This window comes from Muntiacus reevesi, chromosome 2 (assembly GCF_963930625.1).
Source record: "Muntiacus reevesi chromosome 2, mMunRee1.1, whole genome shotgun sequence".
NCBI lineage: Eukaryota > Metazoa > Chordata > Mammalia > Artiodactyla > Cervidae > Muntiacus > Muntiacus reevesi.
In genome coordinates, this window is record NC_089250.1 from 235,202,933 (window position 1) to 235,226,874 (window position 23,942).

Sequence of the window (23,942 nt, forward strand, 5' to 3'; positions counted from 1 at the left end):
TGTGCTCTAAATTCAGAGATGCTAAAAATGAAATATTAGAATTGATGCTCACTGTAAAGAATTTGTAAACTCTAAGAAACTGTAAATTGATAGCAAAAGTACATCATATAATATGACCATACAGAGATAGCCACATTCATAACTATTTGGTGTGATTCCTTCTAGCATTTTTTTCCTATATATTTTTTCTCATATTTTCCTGGGAAAATATGTTTTCCCAGGTATGGGAAAATTAATATCAGATTTTATAGTATTAGATATAATTTTAATATGATATTAATATAATATTAGATATAATATTTAGAAAATTAATATATTAGATATGTTTATGAATACCAGACCACTTTACCTGTCTCCTGAGAAGCCTGTATGCAAGTCAAGAAGCAACAGTTAGAACCGGACATGGAACAATGGACTGGTTCAAAATTGGAAAGAAGTGCATCAAGGGTGTATATTGTCACCTTCCTTATTTAACTTATAAGCAGAGTACATCATGTGAAATGCCAGGCTGAATGAAACACAAGCTGGAATCAAGATTGCTTGGAGAAATATCAACAGTCTCAGCTATGCAGATGATACCACTCTAATGGCAGAAAGCGAAGTGGAATTAAAGAGCTTCTTGATGAAGGTGAAAGAAGAGAGTGAAAAAGTTGGCTTAAAACTCAGAATTCAAAAGACTGAGATCATGGCATCCAGTCCCATCCCTTCATGGCAAATAGATGGGGAAATAATGGAAACAGTAAGAGAATTTATTTTCTTGGGCTCCAAAATCACTGCAGATGGTGACTGCAGCCATGAAATTAAAAGACACTTGCTCCTTGAAAGGAAAGCTATGACAAACCTAGGCAGTGTATTAAAAAGCAGAGACATCACTTTGCCGGCAAAGGTGAACATTGTCAAAGCTAAAGTTTTTCCAGTAATCATGTATGGATGTGAGAGTTGGACCATAAAGAAGGCTGAGCTTTGAAGAATTGATGCCTTTGATTTGTGATGCTAGAGAAGACACTTGAGAGTCCTTTGGACAGCAAGGAGATCAAACTAGTCAATCCTAAAGGAAATCAAGCTTGAATATTCATTGGAAGGACTGATGCTGAAGCTGAAACTCTAATACTTCGGCCACCTGATGCGAAGGGCCTACTCATTGGAAAAGATCCTGATGCTGGGCAAGATTGAAGACAAGAGGAGAAGGGAACAACAGAGGATGAGGTGGTTGGATGGTATCACCATCTCAATGGACATGGGTTTGAGCAAACTCCGGGAGATAGTGAAGGACAGGGAAGCCTGGTGTGCTGTAGTCCATGGGGTCACAGAGTCGGACACAACTGAGCGACTGAACAACAGCAACAACAACGGTAATGTTTTATATCTTGTTTTTTTTCCCCAATAGTTTTATGTCTTTTTTCTCCAATACTTGTGTATCTTGAATATTTCTCCTTATTAAATATTCCTCGAAAATGTGAATTTTAAAAAATGGCTTAAGTAGGAGTCCTCTACTTTTGTCATGCTGTTTGTTACCAGTGCGTTGGTGTCAAATATCTCTCTCTGGTGAACATCTTTGTACCTAGTCTTTGTCTGCATCTATAGTTGTTTCTCTAGGAAGAGTTACTAGAAGTGAGGCACCTGAGTAAGGATGAGAATGCTGACACGTAAAGACTGTACATATTGTTTGGTTAGACTGTTTATCAGAATGTTCTCCATTTACCTTCCTACCTACAGTGTATGAAATGTGTTTTATCAGTTCCTTCTACCAACCTACCTTATTGCACCCTAGGCACCACCAGGCATTACAATTTAAAAATGTTTTTCCCAATTTAATGAGTGAAAATAACATGCTGTTGTTTTAAAGTACACTTACTTGTTGGTGATGTTGAACACTTACCATGTTTCATGGCCATTTGTATTCTTCTTTCTATTACTATTTATTGGCTGATCATCTTTTGCCCATTTTTCTGTTGACATGTTAGTGACATGCATCTTGATGCTTACTTTATTCAGCTCTTCTGTTCTTTTACTGGGCATTTAAAAATATATATACTCTTTTAAATTTTTGACTCAGATTTTTCTAAACAATTCTTTAAAAATTGTTTTTAAAAAAATTTTTTTGACCCTGCTGCCCAGCATGTGGGATCTTAGTTCCTAAACCAGGGATCAAACCCATGCCCATTGCACTGGAAGCCCATGGTCTTCACCACCGGCCCACCAGGGAAGTTCCTAAAATAAATTTTCATACAGAAAAATTTTTAGATGAAGTGTACTTACTTTCATTTATTATTAATTATGTTGTTTTTTAGTTGCTAAGTCATGTCCGACTCATGAACTGTAGTGCACCAGACTCCTCTGTCCATGGGGTTTTCCAGGCAGGAACACCTGAGTGGGTTGCCATTCCCTTCTCCAGGCAATCTTCCTGACCCAGGGATTGAAGCTGGATCTCCTACACTGGCAGACAGATTCTTTACCATTGAGCCACCATGGAAGCTCATTAATTTTACTAGTGTTGAATTAAGTAGCCATATTAAAATTATTTAACAACTTTTATGTTCACTGCTAGTCTTTTTATACTGTGGTTTTAATTATTTTGATTGCCATCTTGTCAGCTAAAGTATAGGTTCTAACAGTGTTTAATGAAGGCTAATGATAGGGAAATGGTGGTGGCATGTTTTCTGAGTCTTTGCATTATTTGAGTGTGACTTACTATACCTACATGTATTCATATCTCCTTTAATGGCTATAGGAATCTTGAGTAAGGAGGTTTCCACCTTAAAGCTCTATAGATTTCGTTCCCTTGACCTCTAATATTTGATGTTAAGGAGATACCTGAAATCATCTTCATTTTGATCCTATTATAGCAAGTTGTGCCTTTTCTTTGGACATTTTTTATATTTTATATTTAATTTTTGAACGGAAAATGTTTATGCACTTGATTAGCCATTTTGTAGTACAGACTCAGGCCTTTTTACAACTTTGGGAAATGTTCGTCTGTTATTTCTTTGATTATTATTTCATTGCTCTGTTTTCTGCCTTCTAAGATTCCTGTTCTATCTCTTTTGGCTTCCAGAATCTGCCCCTCATGTCTTATCTTTTGCTGTCACTAATTTTTGTTTTCCCTCCGAGTTCTGGGAGAATTTCTTGAGTTCCCATTCATTTGGGTAATTTGGTTTTTCTGCAGCATGCATTCTGTTGTGTAGTCAAGCTCTTATTGTTTTAAATGAAGCCATACTTACTAAAAAAACAAATCAACTCCAAGCAGCCTTTCCTGATCTCATGCTGTTCCATCCTCATGATTACTTTGCCCCATTTTTACAGATGCAGTGCCTTCTTGAATCAAGCGGCTTCTTGAAAAATTGAGACTTTTATGAAAATTTTTTTTCTGACCATTTGAGTAAAACTTTCTCAGAAGAGGCAGTTTCTGTCAAACTGGTTCCTTTCCTTAGAACTATAGGAATTTTGTCCGAGTCTAGTAATTTTTTCCTTGTCTGTTTTTCCTTATAGAAAGAAGACTAGCACCAGCTAACAGGCAGCTTGGTGTTAAGATTGGTTCTGTGAAAACAATATAGGTTCCTGGCCAAATACCTCACTTGAAGAAGGAAGAAAGAAAATGTATCTTTGCAGGGTCAGATGAGAGACTTGATAAACTGGAGTGCACTGAATAACTTGTTTTTGTCTTTGAGTGGTATGGATGCTCACAGTATGAGCAAACACTGGCAGCTTTTGGACTGGAGATCGAACCCTTACCCCCTGCCTTGGAAGGGAGGTCTTAACCACTGGACTGCTGGGGAAGTCCTGATATTTTTTTTCTAGTTGAAGTATAATCGATTTATAGTACAATGCTACCTTTCTTTAATCTCTTTCCACTTATACTGTATCCAGCAGAGTTCCTTGTAATTTCTGGCATATTGAGCACCTTTCCCTGATATTGAGCACTGAAAGGAGTCTTCCTTCTTTTGGTATTTCTTTGATCGTCTCATTGAGAATCTAGGAATGGGGTAGGTAGAGGTCTGGGTCTCTACTGTCGTCTCATCAGGAATACTCCCCTCCTCCCTTTCATTGGCTATTAAATTCTGAAAATGTTCTCAGTCATGGATGTCCCCACATCTAGGAAAAATAAGGTCATAAATATTAAGATTGAGGGATGAGAATGGACAGGTGAGTAAGAATGAAAAGCTTCAGTGATTGTGTGAAACTGGGAAGATTGGATTTCAGTATTGGGCTTATTTAGCTCTGGAGTGCCTTTAGCAAAGCTCCTGATTGTTACTTTAAGAAATTTGGGGACTCAATAGCCCCTGGTGATGCACTAGACAACAAAACCAAGAAAATAAGGGCTGGGTTAAATTTAGGGTGACCAGCTGTTCCAGTTTATCTGGGCGGGGGTGAGGATCTCAGGATTCGGGACTTCCGTATTAAAGCCAGAAAGGTACTGGGCATGAATTGATCACCCTAGCGTAAATTATGCCTTTGCATCTGTGGTCTCTTATATATGAGATGAGATTTCATGCTACAGTGAATGTCCAGAGTTCTCTCCTTCCACTGACAGAGCACGCAGCATTTAGCCTGCAAAGAGGGAGAGCTCTTTTTCTATTTGTTTTGTTGAATAAATTCTACAAACTCTGATTGCTCCTGAGTATAGTCAGTTTTTTAGCTGTTTTCTGATATAACTCTGGCAAATAGGCGTTCTTTAATGTTTTCTTTCTAAAAATTATTAGGATTAGTCTTTAAAGCTAGGGACATCTTTAGTGTATCCTTTGAGATGTACAATCCAGGAGGTTTGAGCCATGTTCATAGATTTAGAGTTTTAGACAAATTTGAAGTCCTACAGTGAAAATACAGGGTTCTTTCTAAAAATTATAAAGGATTAGAGACATTTGGGAGCAGTTTCAAAAGAGTTGTTTGATTAGAGAGTTACCAAGGATTTAAATAAAGGTACACACCTTGGACTATTACTTCTAATGTTGTGTTTGCCACTTGGCCTGCCTTTTTAAGTGCCTTTGAGTTGCCCCTCAGTGGAACAAAAGCTCTTAAGAAATCTGCCCGTTAAGATGATTTTTTCCCTCCTTGTGATGTCTTTAGAGCCCAGTGTTAACAGCCAGGGAGCAATGAGGCTTTTATTTGGATAGGTGAGAATGGCATCTATATATTTCTTGGAAATTGTTTCAATCCTTTATGGGCATCTGGCCTGGGGAAACTCCTCCAATCCCTGCTTTTTGTTTTTGTTTGACTTCAGATAAAATAGTTCAGATCAGCTAGAAATTCTCAGGTGTGTCCTTAACTGAAATGCTCAGAGGGCAAATTGAAAAGAGAAGGGTCATCCAGTCCTCTTCAGGCCTTAAGCCACAGTTAAAAAAAAAAAAACAAAACACTAATTTAATTTTAATTTTTTAAATTGGAAGATAAATTGCTTTACAATATGTTAGTTTCTGCTGTATAGCAAAGTGAATCAGTTTTATATATATATATATCAGTTATATATATTCCTTTCCCAGTTACGTCACCACAAAGCATTGAGTAGAATTCCTTATGCTGTACGGTAGGTTCTCTTTAGTTATCTATTGTATCATATATCTTTTATTTCTCTCTGTTAACTGGTGAATACTGGTTATGACCAATTTTATTTATTGATGTCTGATTTTGTTATACTCTTTTAAGTAGTGTTGGACTTTGCTCTAGTGAGTGAGTAAATTATTTGGAATAAGTTGGATTCTTTTGGGGCTTGCTTTTAAGCTTTTAGGTGGATCTTGGGCCATCTTTAAAATAGGACTTGTTTAACCTTACTTCTTAGATTATGCTTTTGTAAAGACTCTTATCTGGGTCTTGCCAGGCAGCGCAGTGGTGAAGAATCCGTCTGCAAATACAGGAGATGCAAGAGACACCAGTTAGTTCCCTGGGTTGGGAAGATCCCCTGGAGTAGGAAATGGCAACCTGCTCCAGTGAGAATCCCATGGACAGAGGAGCCTGGTGGGCTACAGTCCGAGGGGTCGCGAAGGGTCCGGCATGACTGAGCGAGTGAAGACACAAGCACAAAGACTATTATTGTCTGAGGTGGTAGGAGCCGTTCTGGCCGCTCTCTGAGAACTCAGTCCTGGCCTAATGTGAGTCTGAGGTTTCTGGAGCTTCTTTTCCTGCCTGGGGCAAGTTTTCATTCACATATGCGCAGGAGCGTGGAGTCAAGGACTGGAAGGAACCCTTCTGCAGATGCCTCCTTGATCTCTCCCTGCACAAAATCTTCTATTGCAGTATTCTGTCTTACAAATCCCTGCTCCCTGGTCTTCCTACTCTTTGTCTTCACAGCTCAGCAAGAGGGAAAGCTGAACTCTCAGAATTCTGACTTCTCCCTCCCTACCCTGTGGCTGTTAACCTGTTTCCAGCTAGAAAGCCAGGGCAGTTGTAGGACTCACCTATTTAATTTCTCTTGTATTTGTGGTTATGTCGTGCTGTCTTCCTGTGTTTTATAGCTGTATGAGGCAAGAAGGTCAACCTTGTCGTCATTCTCAGCGCTCGGTCTCTCAGTTGTGTCTGACTCTTTGCAACCGTGTGGACTGTAGCCTGCCAGGCTCCTCTGTCCATGGGATTTTCCAGGCAGGAATACTGGAGTGGGTTGCCATTTCCTCCTGCAGAGGATCTTCCCCATCCAGGGATTGAACCTGTGTCGTCTGTGTCTCCTGCATTGGTTGATGGATTCTTTGCCACCTGGGAAGCCCATCCTTGTCTTGGTTACTCTCTTATGTCCATAAACAAATGTCCTGTAATTGGCATTTTGCATTTTCTCTCTTATGTTTAGAGGTAATTTTGTAGGTTGTTTTTGCTGACATGTAGTTGGTCTTTGCCTCCTAATTTAAATCGTTGTCTTTCTTGGTGTCTTCCTAAGAAGTCTTTGTTGCTTAGGTAGGAAGTCATGTGTTGCCACGGACAGTCTGGTGCTCTTCTTACTAACAGAGAAATAGAAGCAATGCTCTAAGCAGAGGTGATACAGATTTTTGCCTCTCATGTGGCATCATTTCATAGAATACACAAGAACTTGGCCATTGGTTTTTCTCCCACTGCATGTGGTTTCAGGCATATTCTTTAGCTGATGAATTCACCACCTACTCCATTTTTGGGTCATGAATCTGTAGGCTTGAATTCTGTTCTGAGAGCCAAAGCGTTGCAACGTGCTGAGTTGGTTGGTTTGCTGCCTGGAAAATTGTTAGGGCAAAATTGATACTTTGATTGGGGAGGGAAAGAGGCAGATTTTCAGATGAAAGATGTTCAATTCCAAATAATGCGAAAGAATTTTGGCTTATTCATAAAGCATGAGTAGAATTAGATATATCACGAAAAAGAGAAAGAAGTTCAGCCCATAAATAGTGGTGAGTGGGTATCATAAGACTACAGATAAGTAGGGTAACCATATAGCCTGTGGGCCAAGTATAGTCCTGGTTTACTCCTGTCGTCCTAAGGTAATTATTAATCACATCACCTTTCTCTATTGAAAGTGTCACGGTTTTTGATGGCTTTACACCACAATGGTTTTATACCATATGACTATACACACACACACACACACACACACACACACACACACACACACATATGTATATGTATATCTGTCTATATCTGTCTACTTATCTCTATAAAATCATCCTACTTGCAAAGAATAGTTTAGATTATACAAAATAATTGTTATATTTTTGGTTCTTGTTATTCTTCTTGAATGATGGATTTACTGTTTACTTTGTAATTTAAATACTATTTAGTGACTGATAAGTGCGTGTTGGATGCTTTTTTTCCTTTAATATTTGCTATTTTTCCTGCAGATGATCTCAATGCCACCCACCAACACTGTGTTTTGGCTGGTTTACCACCTCGGTTTAGTTCCACCCACCGAGTGGCAGAGGTGAGTGTAAATAAAAATGTGACTCAAACTTAATTGGATGTGACAGAAGTGGTTGCATGAGCAATTTATCATAGAACTTTGGAAGAATATTTGATAGGAAAATTGCTTCCATCTAACTAGACTTTAGCCTCTGTTTACTTGCTTTTTGAGCTTTGACTTGTGTTGGATCCAGTTGTAAAAAGTGTCTTCACAGCCTGGGCTAAGTCTGTTTTGCTTCTTCCAAATTGTGTTTCTTGGAAAAGGTACCTGCAAGAGGGGACCTTGACAGGTGTTGCTGGTTGGAGATTTTCTAAAGTGTTGGTACCTGTCAAGGTCAAGGTCAGGGTGGGTAGATCTGTGTGCTTGTGCATGTGTTAGTTGTAACTGGGCTCAGAGGGTTGAGAATTTACATTCCCATTAACTTTTGGGTCAGGCTTCTGGGCATGTGAATGTAAATTAAGGAGACAGTTACAGTGGTGCCAGGGAATTTCTGAACTCCCTGGTCGGGTTCCTAACCCAGGCTTGATTGCTACATTCTGCCACCACTTGCAGTGGCTGATAGTCAGCTGATTAGACTAGTTCAGAATAGAAAGTTAAGGGATGAGGGAAGCCCTTAGTAGTCACCCTGGGATGTTGTGTGTGCTTAGGTAGGGAGGGTTGTAGAGAGCAGGGGGAATGATCATGAAAAGGATTACAAGTTGACCTCGTATCCAAACTTGTTATCTGTGCTTTGCTTTTATAGCTTGACTTTTCACTGTACTGCAGGGGACCAGTGTGAGAAAGTTGGGCAGAAGGGATAAAATAAAGTGTTAGGGAAACACAAACGTGCAACCTTTCTAGTCCTGATACTGTCGAGTCTATAAGGCACTGTCACGTGTGCTGGTAATTAAGTAGCTTTCCTGGTAGACTGATCATGCTGCTAGGTGGCTGAGATGGCGTGTGTCTGTTTAAATCAAGATGCCAGCAAGTCCATCAAGCATTCCACCGCCCGCCCCGCTTTCTCTTTATCTCCCTTTCTTGTTTCTTCCATTCAATCATTCATCTAAATATTCGAGGGCCTGTTCTGTGTCCAGCAGCACTAAAGGCTTGAGAGAGAGAGAGCGTGCCATCAGCTTGATGGCTATGCCCACTAGTTTTGCTGAACTAGCTTTTCAGTTTGAGAGGCAAATATTAAATAGATAAAAGCACAGATAATTTATCTTAGAGACCTAAAAGTAAGTTCTGTTAGAAAGGAAGAAAGGAAAGAAGTGAGGGAGGGGGCAAGGGACAAAGGGAAGGAGGGAAGAGGAAGCAAAGTGAAAGGGAGGAGTGAAGGAAGGCAAAACGAAGTGAGCAAGCAGTTATAGAGCATCTCACATGTGCTTTGTGTTATGCAAAAAAGATTCCATTTTTGTATAATACAAGGTGCTATAGACATCTGTCTTTCTAGTCAGAACTTTCCCAGGAACTCTTTTGAGTGTGTGGCTACTTACACATATCTTTGCATCTTTCCTAATTCAATCTGGAAGAGTGGACAGGGTGATTAGTGCTGTGCTTCGAGGGCTAGTGTAAAATGATGAATAAGAAGTTTGGGAAAATGTATTTGATAAGGATAGCAATCACATCTAATTCAGAGTGTTCTTATGAGGATTAAATGAGTTAATACGTGTAAGTGTTTTAGAACAGTGGCTGATACAGAGTATGCCTGCAAAGAAGGTTAGCTGCTATACATATATATTAAATTGCTACTACCTCTACTACTACTGTTGCTACTGCTATTTCTACTACTATTACTATTACTGTCTTTTTCAATTATCCTGATGAAAGCTAGTAGGAGACAGGAACAGCCAAAACTCTGTGTGGAAGGCGATACTCTCTGTTGATACACTGGAATGAACACAGTAAAGATAATTTATGTCATCAACAAATCTTAATTGGAAGAGTTGCTATTGACTAAAAGTTACTACTCAGAAGAAGGGAAGTGATTTTAGTTCTATCATCCATTCTGCAAACTTCTGTGTAACTTTCCAGTGTTCAAGGTGTTCTTTTAGACACTTGGAAACAGCAGTAGTTGACATGTGTGGGATCTTTAAGATGCTTCCCGTCTAAGAGGAGGTAGAGTACAGAATAGAGAGTAGCAAAACAGCATAAGACTTCATGAGTGATCTGACAGGTAGACATGTAAGACTTGAACGTGAGGGATTAGGGAATTTTAGGACATTTGAGGTCAGCTAGTGGGATGAGGACTCAGGTGGAAGTATTGTGATTGGTTTGGGATGGGGCTACAAGGGGAATATTGAATGGCTCAACTTTGATTGAATCCAAGGATGCTAGAAAAGGAGTGTTAGCAGATAAAGGCTGATCCCTGAATGGGACCAGATTGTGAAAGATCTTGGATATTAGGTGTGTGTGGTTAAATTAAGGGATTTCCTGGTGGCTCAGACAGTAGTGAATCTGCCTGCAATGCAGGAGACCCAGGTTCAATTCCTGGGTCAGGAAGATCCCCTGGAACAAGGCATCCCTGGGATCACAAAGAGTTGGACTTGACTGAGCGACTAACACTTTCACTTTCACAAACTTAAATTGGTTGTTGAACTGAAAGTCACTCAGTCATGTCCAACTCTTGAGACCTCATGGACTGTAGCCCACCAGGCTTCTCTGTCCATGGGATTTTCCAGGCAAGAATACTGGAGTGGGTTGCCATTTCCTACTCCAAAACTGGTTGGTAGATGGGGATTATTGATGATTTATTTATTGCAGTATTGACATATTGGAGATATCTTTCAGAAGATGAAAATGATAAAGACATCAATTAAACCTATTAGTCTGAACTAAAATAGTGGCTACAGGAGAAAAGAAGAAATTCCCTTGACTAATGTAGGAAATGTAGTGACAGACTTGGCAACTGAATGCAGTGGAGGAGGGAATATAAGAGTGAATGAGTGGGTGAATGAATGAATGGATGAACAAGTGAATGAATGAACACACTAACCAATTTTCTCTTTACTGGATGCTTGTCATGGGCCAGGCTCTTGGGTGACTCTGAGGTTGCAAGTCTGGATGATTTGGAAATGACGTTACTATAAGCAGGTAGTTCTAAGACACTAGGGAAAGAATATAGTTCACTTTTAAACAGTCTGAGTTAGAGCTGCCAAGTGGAGAGGTCCAGCAGACAAATGGAAATTTGGGATTAAAATTTGTAAGAGATCAGAGCATATTTCCTTCTCCACCTCCTACAATAAGGAGCCCTTCATACTGTGTTTTAAAGGATACCTCTGGTCTCACTTCCTTTTTTCCTAGATGACCAACTTTACTAAAGTGGCAGTGCTTTAAAAATGTCCTGAGGTTTAGCTTTCTGTTTAGTTATAGCTATATTTGTGTCTTCTAGTTTTTAGGGAAAGTTTTGAGCATTAATTTATTTATTTAAAAAAAAGAAATGGAGATGTACAGTGACGCTCTTAGGAGAAAAATATAATCCCAAACCTGTACCTTTTATCTCTACTTTAGTTGAAGCTTATGTTATTTTACTGATTAGATACATATAATGTGAATGATGTGACTGTCCTGCTTTGTATATGATCATGGTCAGTACCCTCCATGATCTGTGGGCCAGCCAGCTGTTTTTGTAAATAAAGTTTTATTGGAACACAGCCAGGTTTATGTATTGTTTATGGCTGCTTTGAAGCTACAATGGCAGAGCTGAGTAGTTGAACACAGACCTTATGACCTGCAAGCCTAAAATATCTACTATCTGGCCTTTTAAAAGAAAAAGTTTCTCATTCTGTTTTACATGATCCTGTATATACAGGCTTCAAAAAGTACCTTAAAGTTAAATGTAATTAAAAAAAAAAAAATCATCATTTTAAGTTTAACTTTTTACTTCTACCAAAAATCAAAAGTGATAATATTCAGTGCTGGTGAAGTTACAGTAAAACTGCACATTCATGCACTTCTGGTGGTTTTTCTAATAAGCATACTTTTTGGAAAGCTATATTGGAATATGTCCAAAGCACCATGAATATTTTTATGGTATGGTAAAAATATTGAATAACATTTTTGATCTCAAACCTAGGAAAAAATTCAAAAGAAGTATATGTAAAAAACTATTTACCTGGCATGATTAATAGTAGTGAAAAGTTGAATAGAACCTTAACACCTTCATATTATGTGACTCACTAATTAAATTGTTAATATTAGCTCATTGAGCAGCATTGCAAATGGTGGTTTGGAATACTTATGTACAAACAATGAAAAACAGCATATACATTGATATGTGTATATTGATTACAGCTATGTGTGGATGAAGAATCACACTCAATTAAAATAGGGTAAGGTGACAGCATTATGTTTTTATCTTGCTTAAAGCTTTTAATTTCATCTTAACTGTTTTTCAATAACAGAAGAGGGAAAAGATTTTTTTTCCCCATCACTATTGTTAACATTACTATTTCCTTCAATATATATAGAAAAAAATCCATGCAACTTTATAGCTTCTCTTGTTCTACAACTATCCTTTCCCTCATGCAATATTAAGTTTGACCTTTTTTCTGTGCCAAAGAAAATAATTTGCTATTTTCTGCCTATTCACAATATGTAGGAAACAGATTGTTTTAAGGAAATGCTGTTCTGAAATTCATTTTAGTTACTCAGAAGAAATCTATTCAGTTTTTGGTTGCAAAAATGTGATTAGGTTATGTCTGATGACTCTCAATCTTTATTTGGTTTTAGGTTATTTTTTTCTGGTTGTGATAGAATGTTCTTGAGATTCAACACAGAATATCTTTTTTTTTTCTAAATTTAAATTTTTTTGTATAATTATATTTTGAATAGGTACTTGAATGGTTCAAAACTCAAAAAATATCTAAGCGTGTACAGTTGATATGTGTCTCTCCTCAACCCAACCAACTCCTCTTCCCCAGAGGCAACTGCTATTATCAGATATTTTTTTAATCCTTTCAGTGATATTTAATAAATATATAAGCAAACACATATGTATTTAATGATAATTTTAAAAATTTCTTACATAGCTAGTAGCCTGCACACTATTCTGCATTTTTTGTTTTGCTTTATTTTAGTTAACCTTGATGAATAATTATTTATCAGTATGCGATTCTTAGGAGAAGGCAATGGCAACCCACTCCAGTACTCTTGCCTGGAAAATCCCATGGACAGAGGAGCCTGGTAGGCTGCAGTCCCTTGGGTCACTAAGAGTCGGACAGGACTGAGTGACTTCACTTTCACTTTTCACTTTCATGCATTAGAGAAGGAAATGGCAACCCACTCCAGGTTTCTTGCCTGGAGAATCCCAGGGACAGGGCAGCCTGGTGGGCTGCCCTCTACGGGGTCGCACAGAGTTGGACACGACTGAAGCGACTTAGCAGCAGCAGCAGAAGCGGCAGCATGTGATTCTTAGAGAAGGAAATTTTTTAAAAAGATATGATACCAAAAGCATAAGCTATCAAATCAAAAATAGATGATTTGGACTTTACCAAAGTTAAAACTGTGATGTTTCAAAGGTTACCATCAAAAAGTAAAAAACACAACCCACAGAATGGGAGAAAATATTTGTAAATATATTACAAATATATATATATCATATATCTCACAAGGTGCCCATTTTTAGAATATGTAAAGAACTCTTACAAGTCAGTGATTGAAAAGATAAATAATCCAACCTTTTTTAAAATTAAAAAAGTTTTAAAATTATTTTAATTGGAGGATAATTGCTTTACAATTATCCTTTACAATTATGCTTTGCAATTAAACCACCACACTTGTGGTGGTTTTAGCCATACTTCGACATGAATCCAACCTTTTAAAAAGGTAAAGGATCTGAATAGACATGTCTCCAAAGGAGATAGACAAATGGCCCATAAACACATGAGAAGATAGCTATAATCAGAATCACAGTAACAAGTGTTCTGAGGATATGCAGAAATTGAAGCCTTCATACATTGCTGGAGGGAATGTGAAATAGTGCAGCCATTTTGGAAAACAGCCTGGCACTTCTTCAGAAGGTTAATATAGAATTACCATATTGCCCAGCAATTCCATGCCTAGGTGTATACCCAAGAGAAATGAAAACTTGTATGTGAATGTTCAAAGCAGCTTAATTCATAATAGCCAAAGAGTGGAAACAGCCCAAAGTTTCATCCTCTGATGAATGGATAAACAGAAGGTGTCATATCCCTATGGCTGAATGATTTGATAATGCTATTTGACAATAAACAGGAATGGGATACCGACACAGTTCAACATGGGAGAACCTTGAAAATAAGACTGAGTGAAAGAAGCCAGTCACAAAGGACCACAGATTGTATGATTTCATTTATACAAAATATACAAAGTAGCCAAATCTATAGACCCAGAAAGTAGATTAGTGTTTGCCTAGAGCTGGGAAGGCTGGGAGAAATGAGACGGCATGATTGCTGAAATGGACAGGGTTTCTTTTTTCAAGTGATTAAAATGCTCTAAAATTAACTGAGGTGATGGTTACACAGCTCAATATACTAAAAAACATTGAATTATATGCTTTAAGTGGGTAAATTTTAGGACATGTGAGCTATTAATATATCTTAATACCAACTGTTACCTAAAAAAACTAGTCCTGATTATAAGTTCTTTAGGAATATATATACATCTTCTGGGTGATTAGAATTCATCTTCCTCTATATCAGATGACTTCTAATCACCCAGAAAATGTATATATATTCCTACCCCCCCCCCTTTTTTTTTTGGTGGCAGCAAGTATGGCTTCACCAGAGTTCATTTAACTGGTCCCTTATTGATGGGAAATTCTGTGTTGTTTTAATCTTTTGTTATAGAAGATGGCATTTCAGTTAATTGCCTCTCATGGAGGTTACACCATACTTGGGAAAGTAAAGGTACAGGCGGAATATGTTTACAGACAGAATGTCATGAAAAAAATATGTTGTAGAGTTGCCCATGGGACAAAGGCGAGTGGTAATTCAATTCTAGTTTTTGTTTTTTCTTTGTAGCACATTGGAGCTGCTGCCCTTCTATTCCCAGCACTTTGGGATCGTCATATTAAAATACCTATTAGTCAAGCTTCTGGTTTTGGCACAGAAACTTTGGTTTTTTTTTTGTTTCCCCCAGGCGTGCCCAGGTCACATTGTGTAAAGTGGCAGTAACCGTGCAAAGAATTTTTGTACCAGGGGATTAGCCTTCAAGGTTATTTCGACGGGATCTGTTTAAATTGTAAATAATAAAAATACTTTGGGGAGACATTTCCCTCGTTGGGTCTAAAATATATTTATAACTTGCTTTTTATCATCCTAGGAAGTTGTGTCATTATCAAAACAAACGGATGCACACTCCGCCTGCATCCTCTTTTTTTTCTGACATGTGCTCATTCAAAGGAGTTTGTCCCTTTGACCTCTGTTTGCTCCCACAGATGAAAGAGGGGTGGGCCCGTTACCTGTGCCTTTGCTCATGCCCAGGTACTAGGTGATGCCTTTGAACATGCCTTGAGGGCACGAGTCACAGATTCTCCACGATTTGAAGGTTCTCTTCTGCCAGCGACTTGCAACTGCCTAGTGTACACTTTCTTGCCGAAAAGGAAAATGAATCCTTTGCTGTGTTTATAGCTTCATTTGTCCCCCCATTGCTGTTGTATTTTGGATGTTTTTGAACCAGTTCCACTGTCTGTTTACCTTTTTATTTCCCTCATTTTTAGGTGCAGGACACTTGAGATAAAGTTAGCATCCTTGACTTCTTGGTTAACTAGTTATTCCTCCAATAGCTACTTAGGGCCTGTCACCTGGTGGCTCAGATGGTAAAGAACCTGCCTGAGATGCAGTAGACCCAGGTTCGATCCCTGAGTCAGGAATGGCCCCTGGAGAAGGGATTGGCAACCCACTCCAGTATTTTTGCCTGGGAAATCCCATGGACAGAGGAACCTGGCTGGCTACCGTCCATGGGGTCGCAAAGATTCAGACATGACTGAGCGACTAACACTTTCCAATAGGTACTTATTAAGTTTTTGTTTTATATATATATTTTTAAGACTCAGGGACTTCTCTGGAGGTCCAGTGGTTAAGACTCCATGCTTCCACTGCAGGGGGCACAGCTTCAGTCCCTGGTCAGGCAACTAATCCTGACCCACATGCCTTACAACAGGACAAAAAAAGAAAAAAAAAGACTCAGTTCTCAGTGCTGTGGTATGTGTAGAGTATATACATTTGGAAACAGGGCTTTAGCCTCCAGAAGCCTACTCTCTGGAGATGCGAAACCTATGTAATAAGAAAATAGCAACGTGAGTGGCCCAGGGGAGGCCAAGGTGGGAGCACAGAGCCCAAGGAGAAAGCTGCTGTGGTCAGTCTTGGGTTAAGAAGCATAGGCTGAGTTGAGAGGGCGCCAGGTAAATGCCCAGGAAGAGGACAGACATCCTAGGAAGGGAGGCGTTGGTAAACTTGGGGTTCGCTTATCACCTTGGTGACTGATTCTGTCTCCACAGTGCTCGACGGGGACCTTGGAATACATCTCACAGCGCTGCCAGGTGGCCCTGCAGAATGTCCGCGATGAGGCAGAAAACGGAGAAATCTCTTTGAAATCCTTGGAGTCGGTGGTTTTGAAACAAGGAGAAGAAATCCACAATGAGGTAAGGGCTTCCAAAAACTGTGATGATTCTGTCCTACTTGTAGCTAACGAAGTAATCGGCCACTGTTTGCTGTGAGTGTCAGAGACCAAGGATGGTTCATTGCTTCCAACAAGACAGTAGCCAGAGCATCAGCATTTTCATGCCCGTTCTGCCAGCCTTTGTCTCCACCGCACACAGAGGGCCAGTTAGCATATGCCAGATGGTGTGTGCATGGAGGGTTTACATTCTATTAATAGGAGAGGGGACTTCCCTGGTAGCTTAGCTGGTAAAGAATCTACCTGCAATGCAGGAGACCCCTGTTCGATTCCTGAGTCGGGAAGATCCCCTGGAGAAGGGATAGGCTATCCACTCCAGTTATCTTGGACTTCCCTGGTGACTCAGATAGTGAAGAATCTGCCTGCAATCCGGGAGACCTGGGTTCAATCCCTGGGTTGGGAAAATCCCCTGGAGGAGGGCATGGCAACCCATTCCAGTATTCTTGCCTAGAGAATTCCCATGGATAGAGGTGCCTGGCAGCCTACAGTCCATGGGGTTGGAAAGAGCTGGACATGACTGAGCAATTAAGCCTAGCACAGTAGGAGAGGAACCCAGGCTGGGGTAACCTGTTCGTGATGGGCAGTAGGCAGGCTTTTCCTTTGCTCCAAATCAAGGCACATCTTTTTCCTCTAAGTCTGTTATCAAACCCGCCCTTTATTCTGGGGAGAGAAATTATATTTTCCAAGGGTATTAATATACACACATCCTTGCAATGAGAGGCTGAAACAAAAGGCAAGGTGTGTAGAAATGCAAGAGGCCCATGAAGGATAATCTTCCGACGAGGACTGATGGAAACTGAAGGTGAATCCTCAGAGCAGGTGCCTTTTGTTTACAAAATTCTGAAGTCTGTGAGACCAGCAGGTCTGGGTCCCCTGAGTCAGTGTTTCACAAACTTTGGTATTTTCATGAATACCGTGTCAATTTTTGCTATATCTTTGGACTGTATCTATTGTTATCTTTTTAGTATTTTCTAAAGAATCAGCTCATTTTTTATGTAAATAAAAATCTTTAAAAAGGAAGCTTTATATTACCACTTTTAAGTGGAAAGCCAATATCAGCGGACAAAAGAAAAGATAACCAGAAAACTCTAGCCTGTGAAAACAGCAATGTTATGCTATTCTAGCAGATGCTTTTGGCTAAAGAAGGTACTGGGCCTACAGTCTTCATTTTTCATGTTAAGAAGTAAGATTAGTGCAGAACTTCATACACTTTCTAAAAGTCATCGAATTCTACACTGAAAATGGGTGCATTTTGTAGTGGGTGCATGTGTGTCTGCGCTCTGTCGCTTCAGCATATCTGACTCTTTGCAATCCTATGGACCGTAGCCCTCCAGGCTCCTCTGTCCATGGGATTTCCCAGGCAAGAATACTAGGGTGGGTTTCCATGCCCTCCTCCAGGGGATCCTCCCAACTTAGGGATCAAACCTGCATCTCTTGTGTCTCCTGCATTGTAGGTAGATTCTTTACCCCCTGAGCCATCCAGGAAGCCCTTCATGGTGGGGAAATATACCTTAAAAAAAAGTATATAAAAAAAGAGGTTACCAAGTGGTAGAGAATTATTGAAGATTGTCATCCATCAAAGACTTTTTCTTTGATTTAGTTAGAATGATTGGTGGAGAATTTAGAATACAAAAATGTTCCCAATCATCTTTTCAATAAATAATTACTGAACATGCACAAAGCACTCTGGAAAGGTGCATTTGGATAAGTGAAGTGAAGTCACTGAGTCGTGTCTGACTCTTTGCGACCCCATGGACTGTAGCCTACCAGGCTCTTCCATCCATGGGATTTTCCAGGCAAGAATACTGAAGTGGGTTGCCGTTTCCTTCTCCAGGAGATCTTCCAGGGATTGAACCTGGGTCTCCCACATTGTAGGCATACGTTTTACGGTTTTTGGATAGACTGGTAAGTAAAATAGACATTCTAGTGCAGGGAGATGATGGTAAACAATAAATACCCTCCATCAGTTCATTATATAATATGTTGGACAAAACTAAAGTAGAGGAGATTAAGATAAGCAGAGAGCATCCCCACTATAAGATGTCCTTTGAGCAGAGACTTGAAGGAGGTAAGGGAGGGAGCCACGTGGATATCCAGGTCACAGTGTTTCAGGCAGAGGGTAAAACCACTGCTTGGGCTGGTACAGTGGGAGAATGCCTGGTATTCATGGACTAGCTGAGGGACAGTCCCGTGTAAATGGTGGGAGTGGGGCTGAGAGTTCCAGGAGATGAGGTCATGGAGACGTGCCAGGGGACGAGGAGCTGGAGGTTGTATTGGTCGCTGGAGGTGTCTGTAAGGACCAGGACTTTGCCGTTTACTTTGAGGGTATTAGGGAACCACTGAGGGGTTTTGAGCAGAGGAGAACAGTGCTCACACAGAGCCATTAATATTTTCTTTCAATGTTTTTTTTTACTGTGATGCAAGTCACATAATATAAAACATACTATTTTATTTTATTTTAAAACATACTATTTTAAACATATTTAACTGTATGGTTCAGTAGCACTATGGTTCATGTTGTGGTACAACTCTTGCCATCATCCGTCTCCCAAATTTTTAGCTTTCCTAAACTGAAACTCTGTCCCCATTAAACACTAAACTCTATCCCCATTAAACGCTTAAGTCCCCGTTCCCCGTCCTCAGCCAGCCTCCTCTGCCCCACCACACCCCTGACCCCTGGCATCTACCAATGTACTTTCTGACTCCATGGATTTCCCTATTCTCATGTAAGTGGAATCAAACAGTATTTGTCTGTACCTACTGTATATTGGAATGCATTTTTAAGGTTAACTTAATATATGTCCTACTGTTTTGTCTCGCTTCCTTTTCCCCCCCCATGCTATACAGTACGTTCTTATTAGTTATCTGTTTTATACATAGTAGTATGTAAATGTCACTGTCTCCCAATTTATTCCCCCTGCTTTCCCTGCTTCGTGTCCATACACTTGTTCTCTAAATCTGTGTCTCTATCTTAATGTCATGTAATATCTTTAAAAAGATATTTAATTATCTTATGAGCTGCTCCATAGTTTGTGAAATATGCCATAATCTCCAGAACCAAAGGCAGAGAAATTCTGCCTTTCAGGGAAATAATAATCACTTCTAATGCTCATCTAAACCCAGGGCTGACTTTTCTTCACTCCCTTTTGTTTACCAAGTGGCTTGTGTTCTCTGCCACCAATTCCTACTGGAGACCCTGCTGAGAAGTAGAACTTGAGGAAAGAGAAGCATCTGTGGGCCCAGTGACCTCACTCAGTTAGACTTGGATGCAAAGTTACGTCTTACTCTGTATCACCTTCCATAAACACCTTGCAGGTTTAGGAGCCAGGCTAGCGATGCACCGGGATGGATGTGTTCTTTCACACGTATGTGGGCTCTTTTCCATCCTTTCTGGTCTTCTGTGACTGACTGTGATGTTTTGTTACCAGCGATGGGTGGGGGTTGTCTGTAAAATCACACTGTTTATCTAACCAGAGGAAAAATACTGTCATCTGAACCCATGTGCTTGAGAAAGTGGCTGGCTGCTTTTGACATTGTATATGTTAGTGGGGTGGGGGGGATGGGGGCAGAGATGTATCAGAAATGTTAGCCCCTTGAGGCTAGCCTCAGCTTGAATGGGGAGGTCTTAATCTAAGTAGCATGTTTACCAGTCTTCTCCAACCTCCCAGTCTTTGATTCTTCAAGATCATGTCCTTGCTTTCAGAATGAATTCCACATGTCAGGGCATGTCATCAGATGCTCTTCTTCTGCCACGCGAGTTGGCATGCTCACGCTCTGCTGTGTTCTGCTCTGTGAATGAGAGCATGAGTGTCCATAATCTTCCCCACACTTCTTACTCTGCGCTTTCCTGTCTCTCAAAGGCCTTTGCTGGACTAATTATAGGATGAAGCCTTTGGTTTTATGTCTGAAGACCTTTGTGCTGTGCGGATTTCAATGTGGTTGGTCTTCCTTGTCTTAGATAGTTTATAACTAAGCAGTTTGGGGACCTTGGAGATCGGAACTCAGTACCTGAAGGATATACTGTTTTTCCAATTTAAGATGCTTAAACAGGTTTTTGGTCAAGTTTAATAGACCCTTCCTCTGTGTTTATAAAATAGTCTTTTCCTTCTTAAAAATTATAAAATGTGAAATTCATTCTTGTCACCTAGTAAATTTCCCCTAGGAGAATGTATTGGGTTGGCCAAAAAGTTGGTTCAAGTTTTTCCATGGCCAAAAAGTTCATTCAGGTTTTTCCATAAGATGTTACAAACATAAGATGTTATGAACACAGTATGTTGGCCAAATGAACTTTTTGGCCAACCCATTACTATTTGATGTCATCATTTGGTTCTCATTTTGTGCTGATCAGACCTGTTTCTTCCTTAGAACTCCTGCGAGAGGGCTTTCATGGAGTAACTCTTTGTAGATTGAGCCTTAGCATGTCTCCCTGTTCTAATATCTAATATTAGATATTAATATCATTCTAATATTTTTCTGCTTGAAAACACTTATTTCATTTGCTACAGTGAGACATTTACCCCTGTGGGCATGTTCCCACCCCTCATGCATAAGCTGACCTGGGATCAAACCAAGGATTGAAACTAACTTGGCAGAAGTAGGTGACGTTCGCTTACCTGTAAGAGTGATGCAAATGATTTCCAACTGTACAGTGATGTAGTGACTCAGAAATGTGATTTGGGAATCTTATAAGCTTTGCTCCCCATTGCCTAAGTTCCCAGTGACTACGGTTCAGGTCAGCAGATGGATTCTGTTTGTGCTTCACCTTCAGAGTTTTCTAGACATTTCTAGGAGAAAAGCTTTTCTTGACTGACCCCTTTATTGACTGTTCCACAGAGCAGTCAGATGCAGGTGAATTAGAAAGGTTCTAAGAGATGATTCTCTGGGTCATAGCTACATAACTAACACTGTTGGAAATGTGTTCATTTTTCTCTGAAGATTCAGAAGGCCCTTCAAGATCCTGCAAGTTCTCTAGACTTGTCAGTGCACCTTCTGACACCTGTGGGTATTCCGTATCATTGTATTGTCATTACACCAAAGATCAGATATTAGTGAATTTCCATTAAGTGCATGTCTGAAACCTGGGAGTGTGGTTTAAAAGCATCATGAACAATGACAGCACCTCAAGAGAAGCTGAGAGCCTGGCCGGAGGGACTACCCTCTGGAGAAGAGTTGAAGAGCCTCCTCTAGTCATGGCTAGACCATTGTCAGTCAGCCAGTATGGTGAGACTGATTCTTTTTAGCCTTGAAGTAATAGGATTTGTGCTCTATTCTGAGTCCTGGCCCTTTGGTTTTATGCAGCATCTGCCCTGCCTCTTTCCTTCCTCATCTGCAGAGTTTGGGGTAGAAGGGTGGCTGACTGCTTTTATTTTGGTAACCCCAACTGAATCAGGCAGCTGGAAATATTTTTTGCTTTCTTAATTAATTTTAAGGAAAGTGCCAACTGCTTATCTTGGCAATGTTAGAACTGGCGAGGGCAGTATTTGATGAATATCCTGTAATAGTTTTTGCCCACAATGTCAGAGTGAAAAAGCCAGGTTACGGAGTTGATTAAAATGCATACCAGTGGGTTTCATGCCCACAAAGATTGTATCTCATGGGCAGTACTTCCACGCCTGAAAAAAAACTCTTGTTGGGTATAAGTTTCAGGGTTGAACTTTTCTGGACTGGCCTCAGTGGAACAGGGGGTGAGCATGAATTAACATGGTTGTTAAAACTTTTCTTGCTCAAAAATTTCATAAGATTGTGAGATTCTTGAGGACAAGGAGTGCTGGGCCTTGTGGTCTCCTTTGGTCTGTATTCTTAGTATCTCCCAAGTGTCCGGCATGCTTGGCTGTTCATTATCAACCCACTTAATCCTCACCACAAAACTATGTGGTGATTATGTAATTATCTTTATTTTACAGATGACAGAGTTGTTCAGGAGTGGAGCCTAGAACTGACTCCAGAGACTTTATTCTTAACCATGACACTGTCTGTTTCAAAAGATAGTTGGGGCATCTAAAGAGGAAGCAAACATCATTATTTATTAAAACGGACAAGGTATTTCTTTGCTACCTTGTCCTATAGCAGAGTTTCCAAGTGTGCTCCACTCTTCTGAATTTTCATATACTGAAATCCAGACTCTTGTACCTTTACAGACTGAATGAACTAATTACAAATGATAATTATTTTGTTTCCTGTGATATCATGGTTGCCAAGGCTTGTGTGTTTTGTTGTCATAGTGGAAATAACCAGCCCAAAGATTAAAAAAAAATTAAAAGCAAAACCCTTTCAACTCTCCCTAACATAGGGGCTTGAAGCTTTGCTGACAGGCTGTTCCTGTAATGTGAACAAATTTCATGTGAAATCTAAAAAGAACTCTGTTTTTTTTTCCTTGTAATAAATAATGTTCTTAAACCTGTATTTTCAGAGAAGTTGAACTACACTTGTATTCATTTTCCTTTCAAAGCAGTAAAGTTTACCTCTGTTAACCACTGTCTTTTAATACCACAGATAAAGTTTAGCAGCTATTGTCTGAATATTGTCTACATTCCCTTTTTTCCCTGTTTAAACAGCTTTAACTGAAATCAGTTCTACATATCAAACAAACATTTAGTTAATGTAAACTAAAACCCTTTCATATGACTTGGTGTTCTCAGGTTAGTTGTTTGAGTGGTTTTCACCATTGTTAAATCTTCACAAGTTGCTTTTGTTTGCCTCATGAAAGTTCAGTGTGGATAAACAAACAAAAAATTCTTTGTGGTAACAGGTGAAGACTATAATAACTCAGTGCCTGTATATGGAGCATGATTACCTTAGCAAAGCCAACCTTAACCAATATTAAGCTGTGAAAGCTCTACATTTCTTTAGACAGCAGAAGTAAAAAGAGCTTTGGGATGAATGAAGTTGTACTTTGATGGTAAAATTTGCTTTTCAAACTGAAGATAAGTGATAGAAAAAACATAGGAAACAACTTCTTATGCTTTTAAAGCTTAAGTTGGTCTCTTCACCTACATATGTTGGGATTATTTCAGTGCAGGAAGCAGAAAACTCAACCTGAAACGGTTTAAGCCTAAGGGGCTTCAGAAGTAGCTTGATCAAGAGTCAGTTGATTTGACTAGGACCTGGTTTTTTAATCTGTTCATCTTGCAGCTGCTTCCTACTGTGTTGCTTCCATTCTTCCCAGTCTTCAAAATGGTTGCAGAATCCTTTTCCTGAATCTTCTGACAGTCTTATTCTGACTGATCATATGCCTGTTTCCCCCAAGCCCGTGTCTGTGACTGGAGACGTGTGATGGGTTGATTGGCTCAGATGGGGTTGCATGTTCCACTCCTGGTTTTAGAAGTGGAGCGCTACCCAGACCACATGGACTGAGACTTGGGAAGGCGATGGGTTACCAGATGAATCATGGGATTTGGCTAGAGTACAAGGGTGCTGAGGAGAGAAATATTTGAAGTTTACCATAGTAGGTTCTTAGGAAGGA

General features: G+C 39.7%; 1 protein-coding gene across 1 annotated transcript in view; it reads left to right on the top strand.

Annotated features, from left to right (window-relative positions):
* The window catches only part of FTO (FTO alpha-ketoglutarate dependent dioxygenase), a 417,069-nt gene that overhangs the window by 153,365 nt on the left and 239,762 nt on the right, over positions 1–23,942 (top strand). The window contains exons 5-6 of the mRNA XM_065925350.1: positions 7,788–7,867; positions 16,302–16,445. Of these exons, the coding sequence (XP_065781422.1) occupies positions 7,788–7,867; positions 16,302–16,445 (224 nt within the window). The remainder of the gene's footprint in view (positions 1–7,787; positions 7,868–16,301; positions 16,446–23,942) is intronic.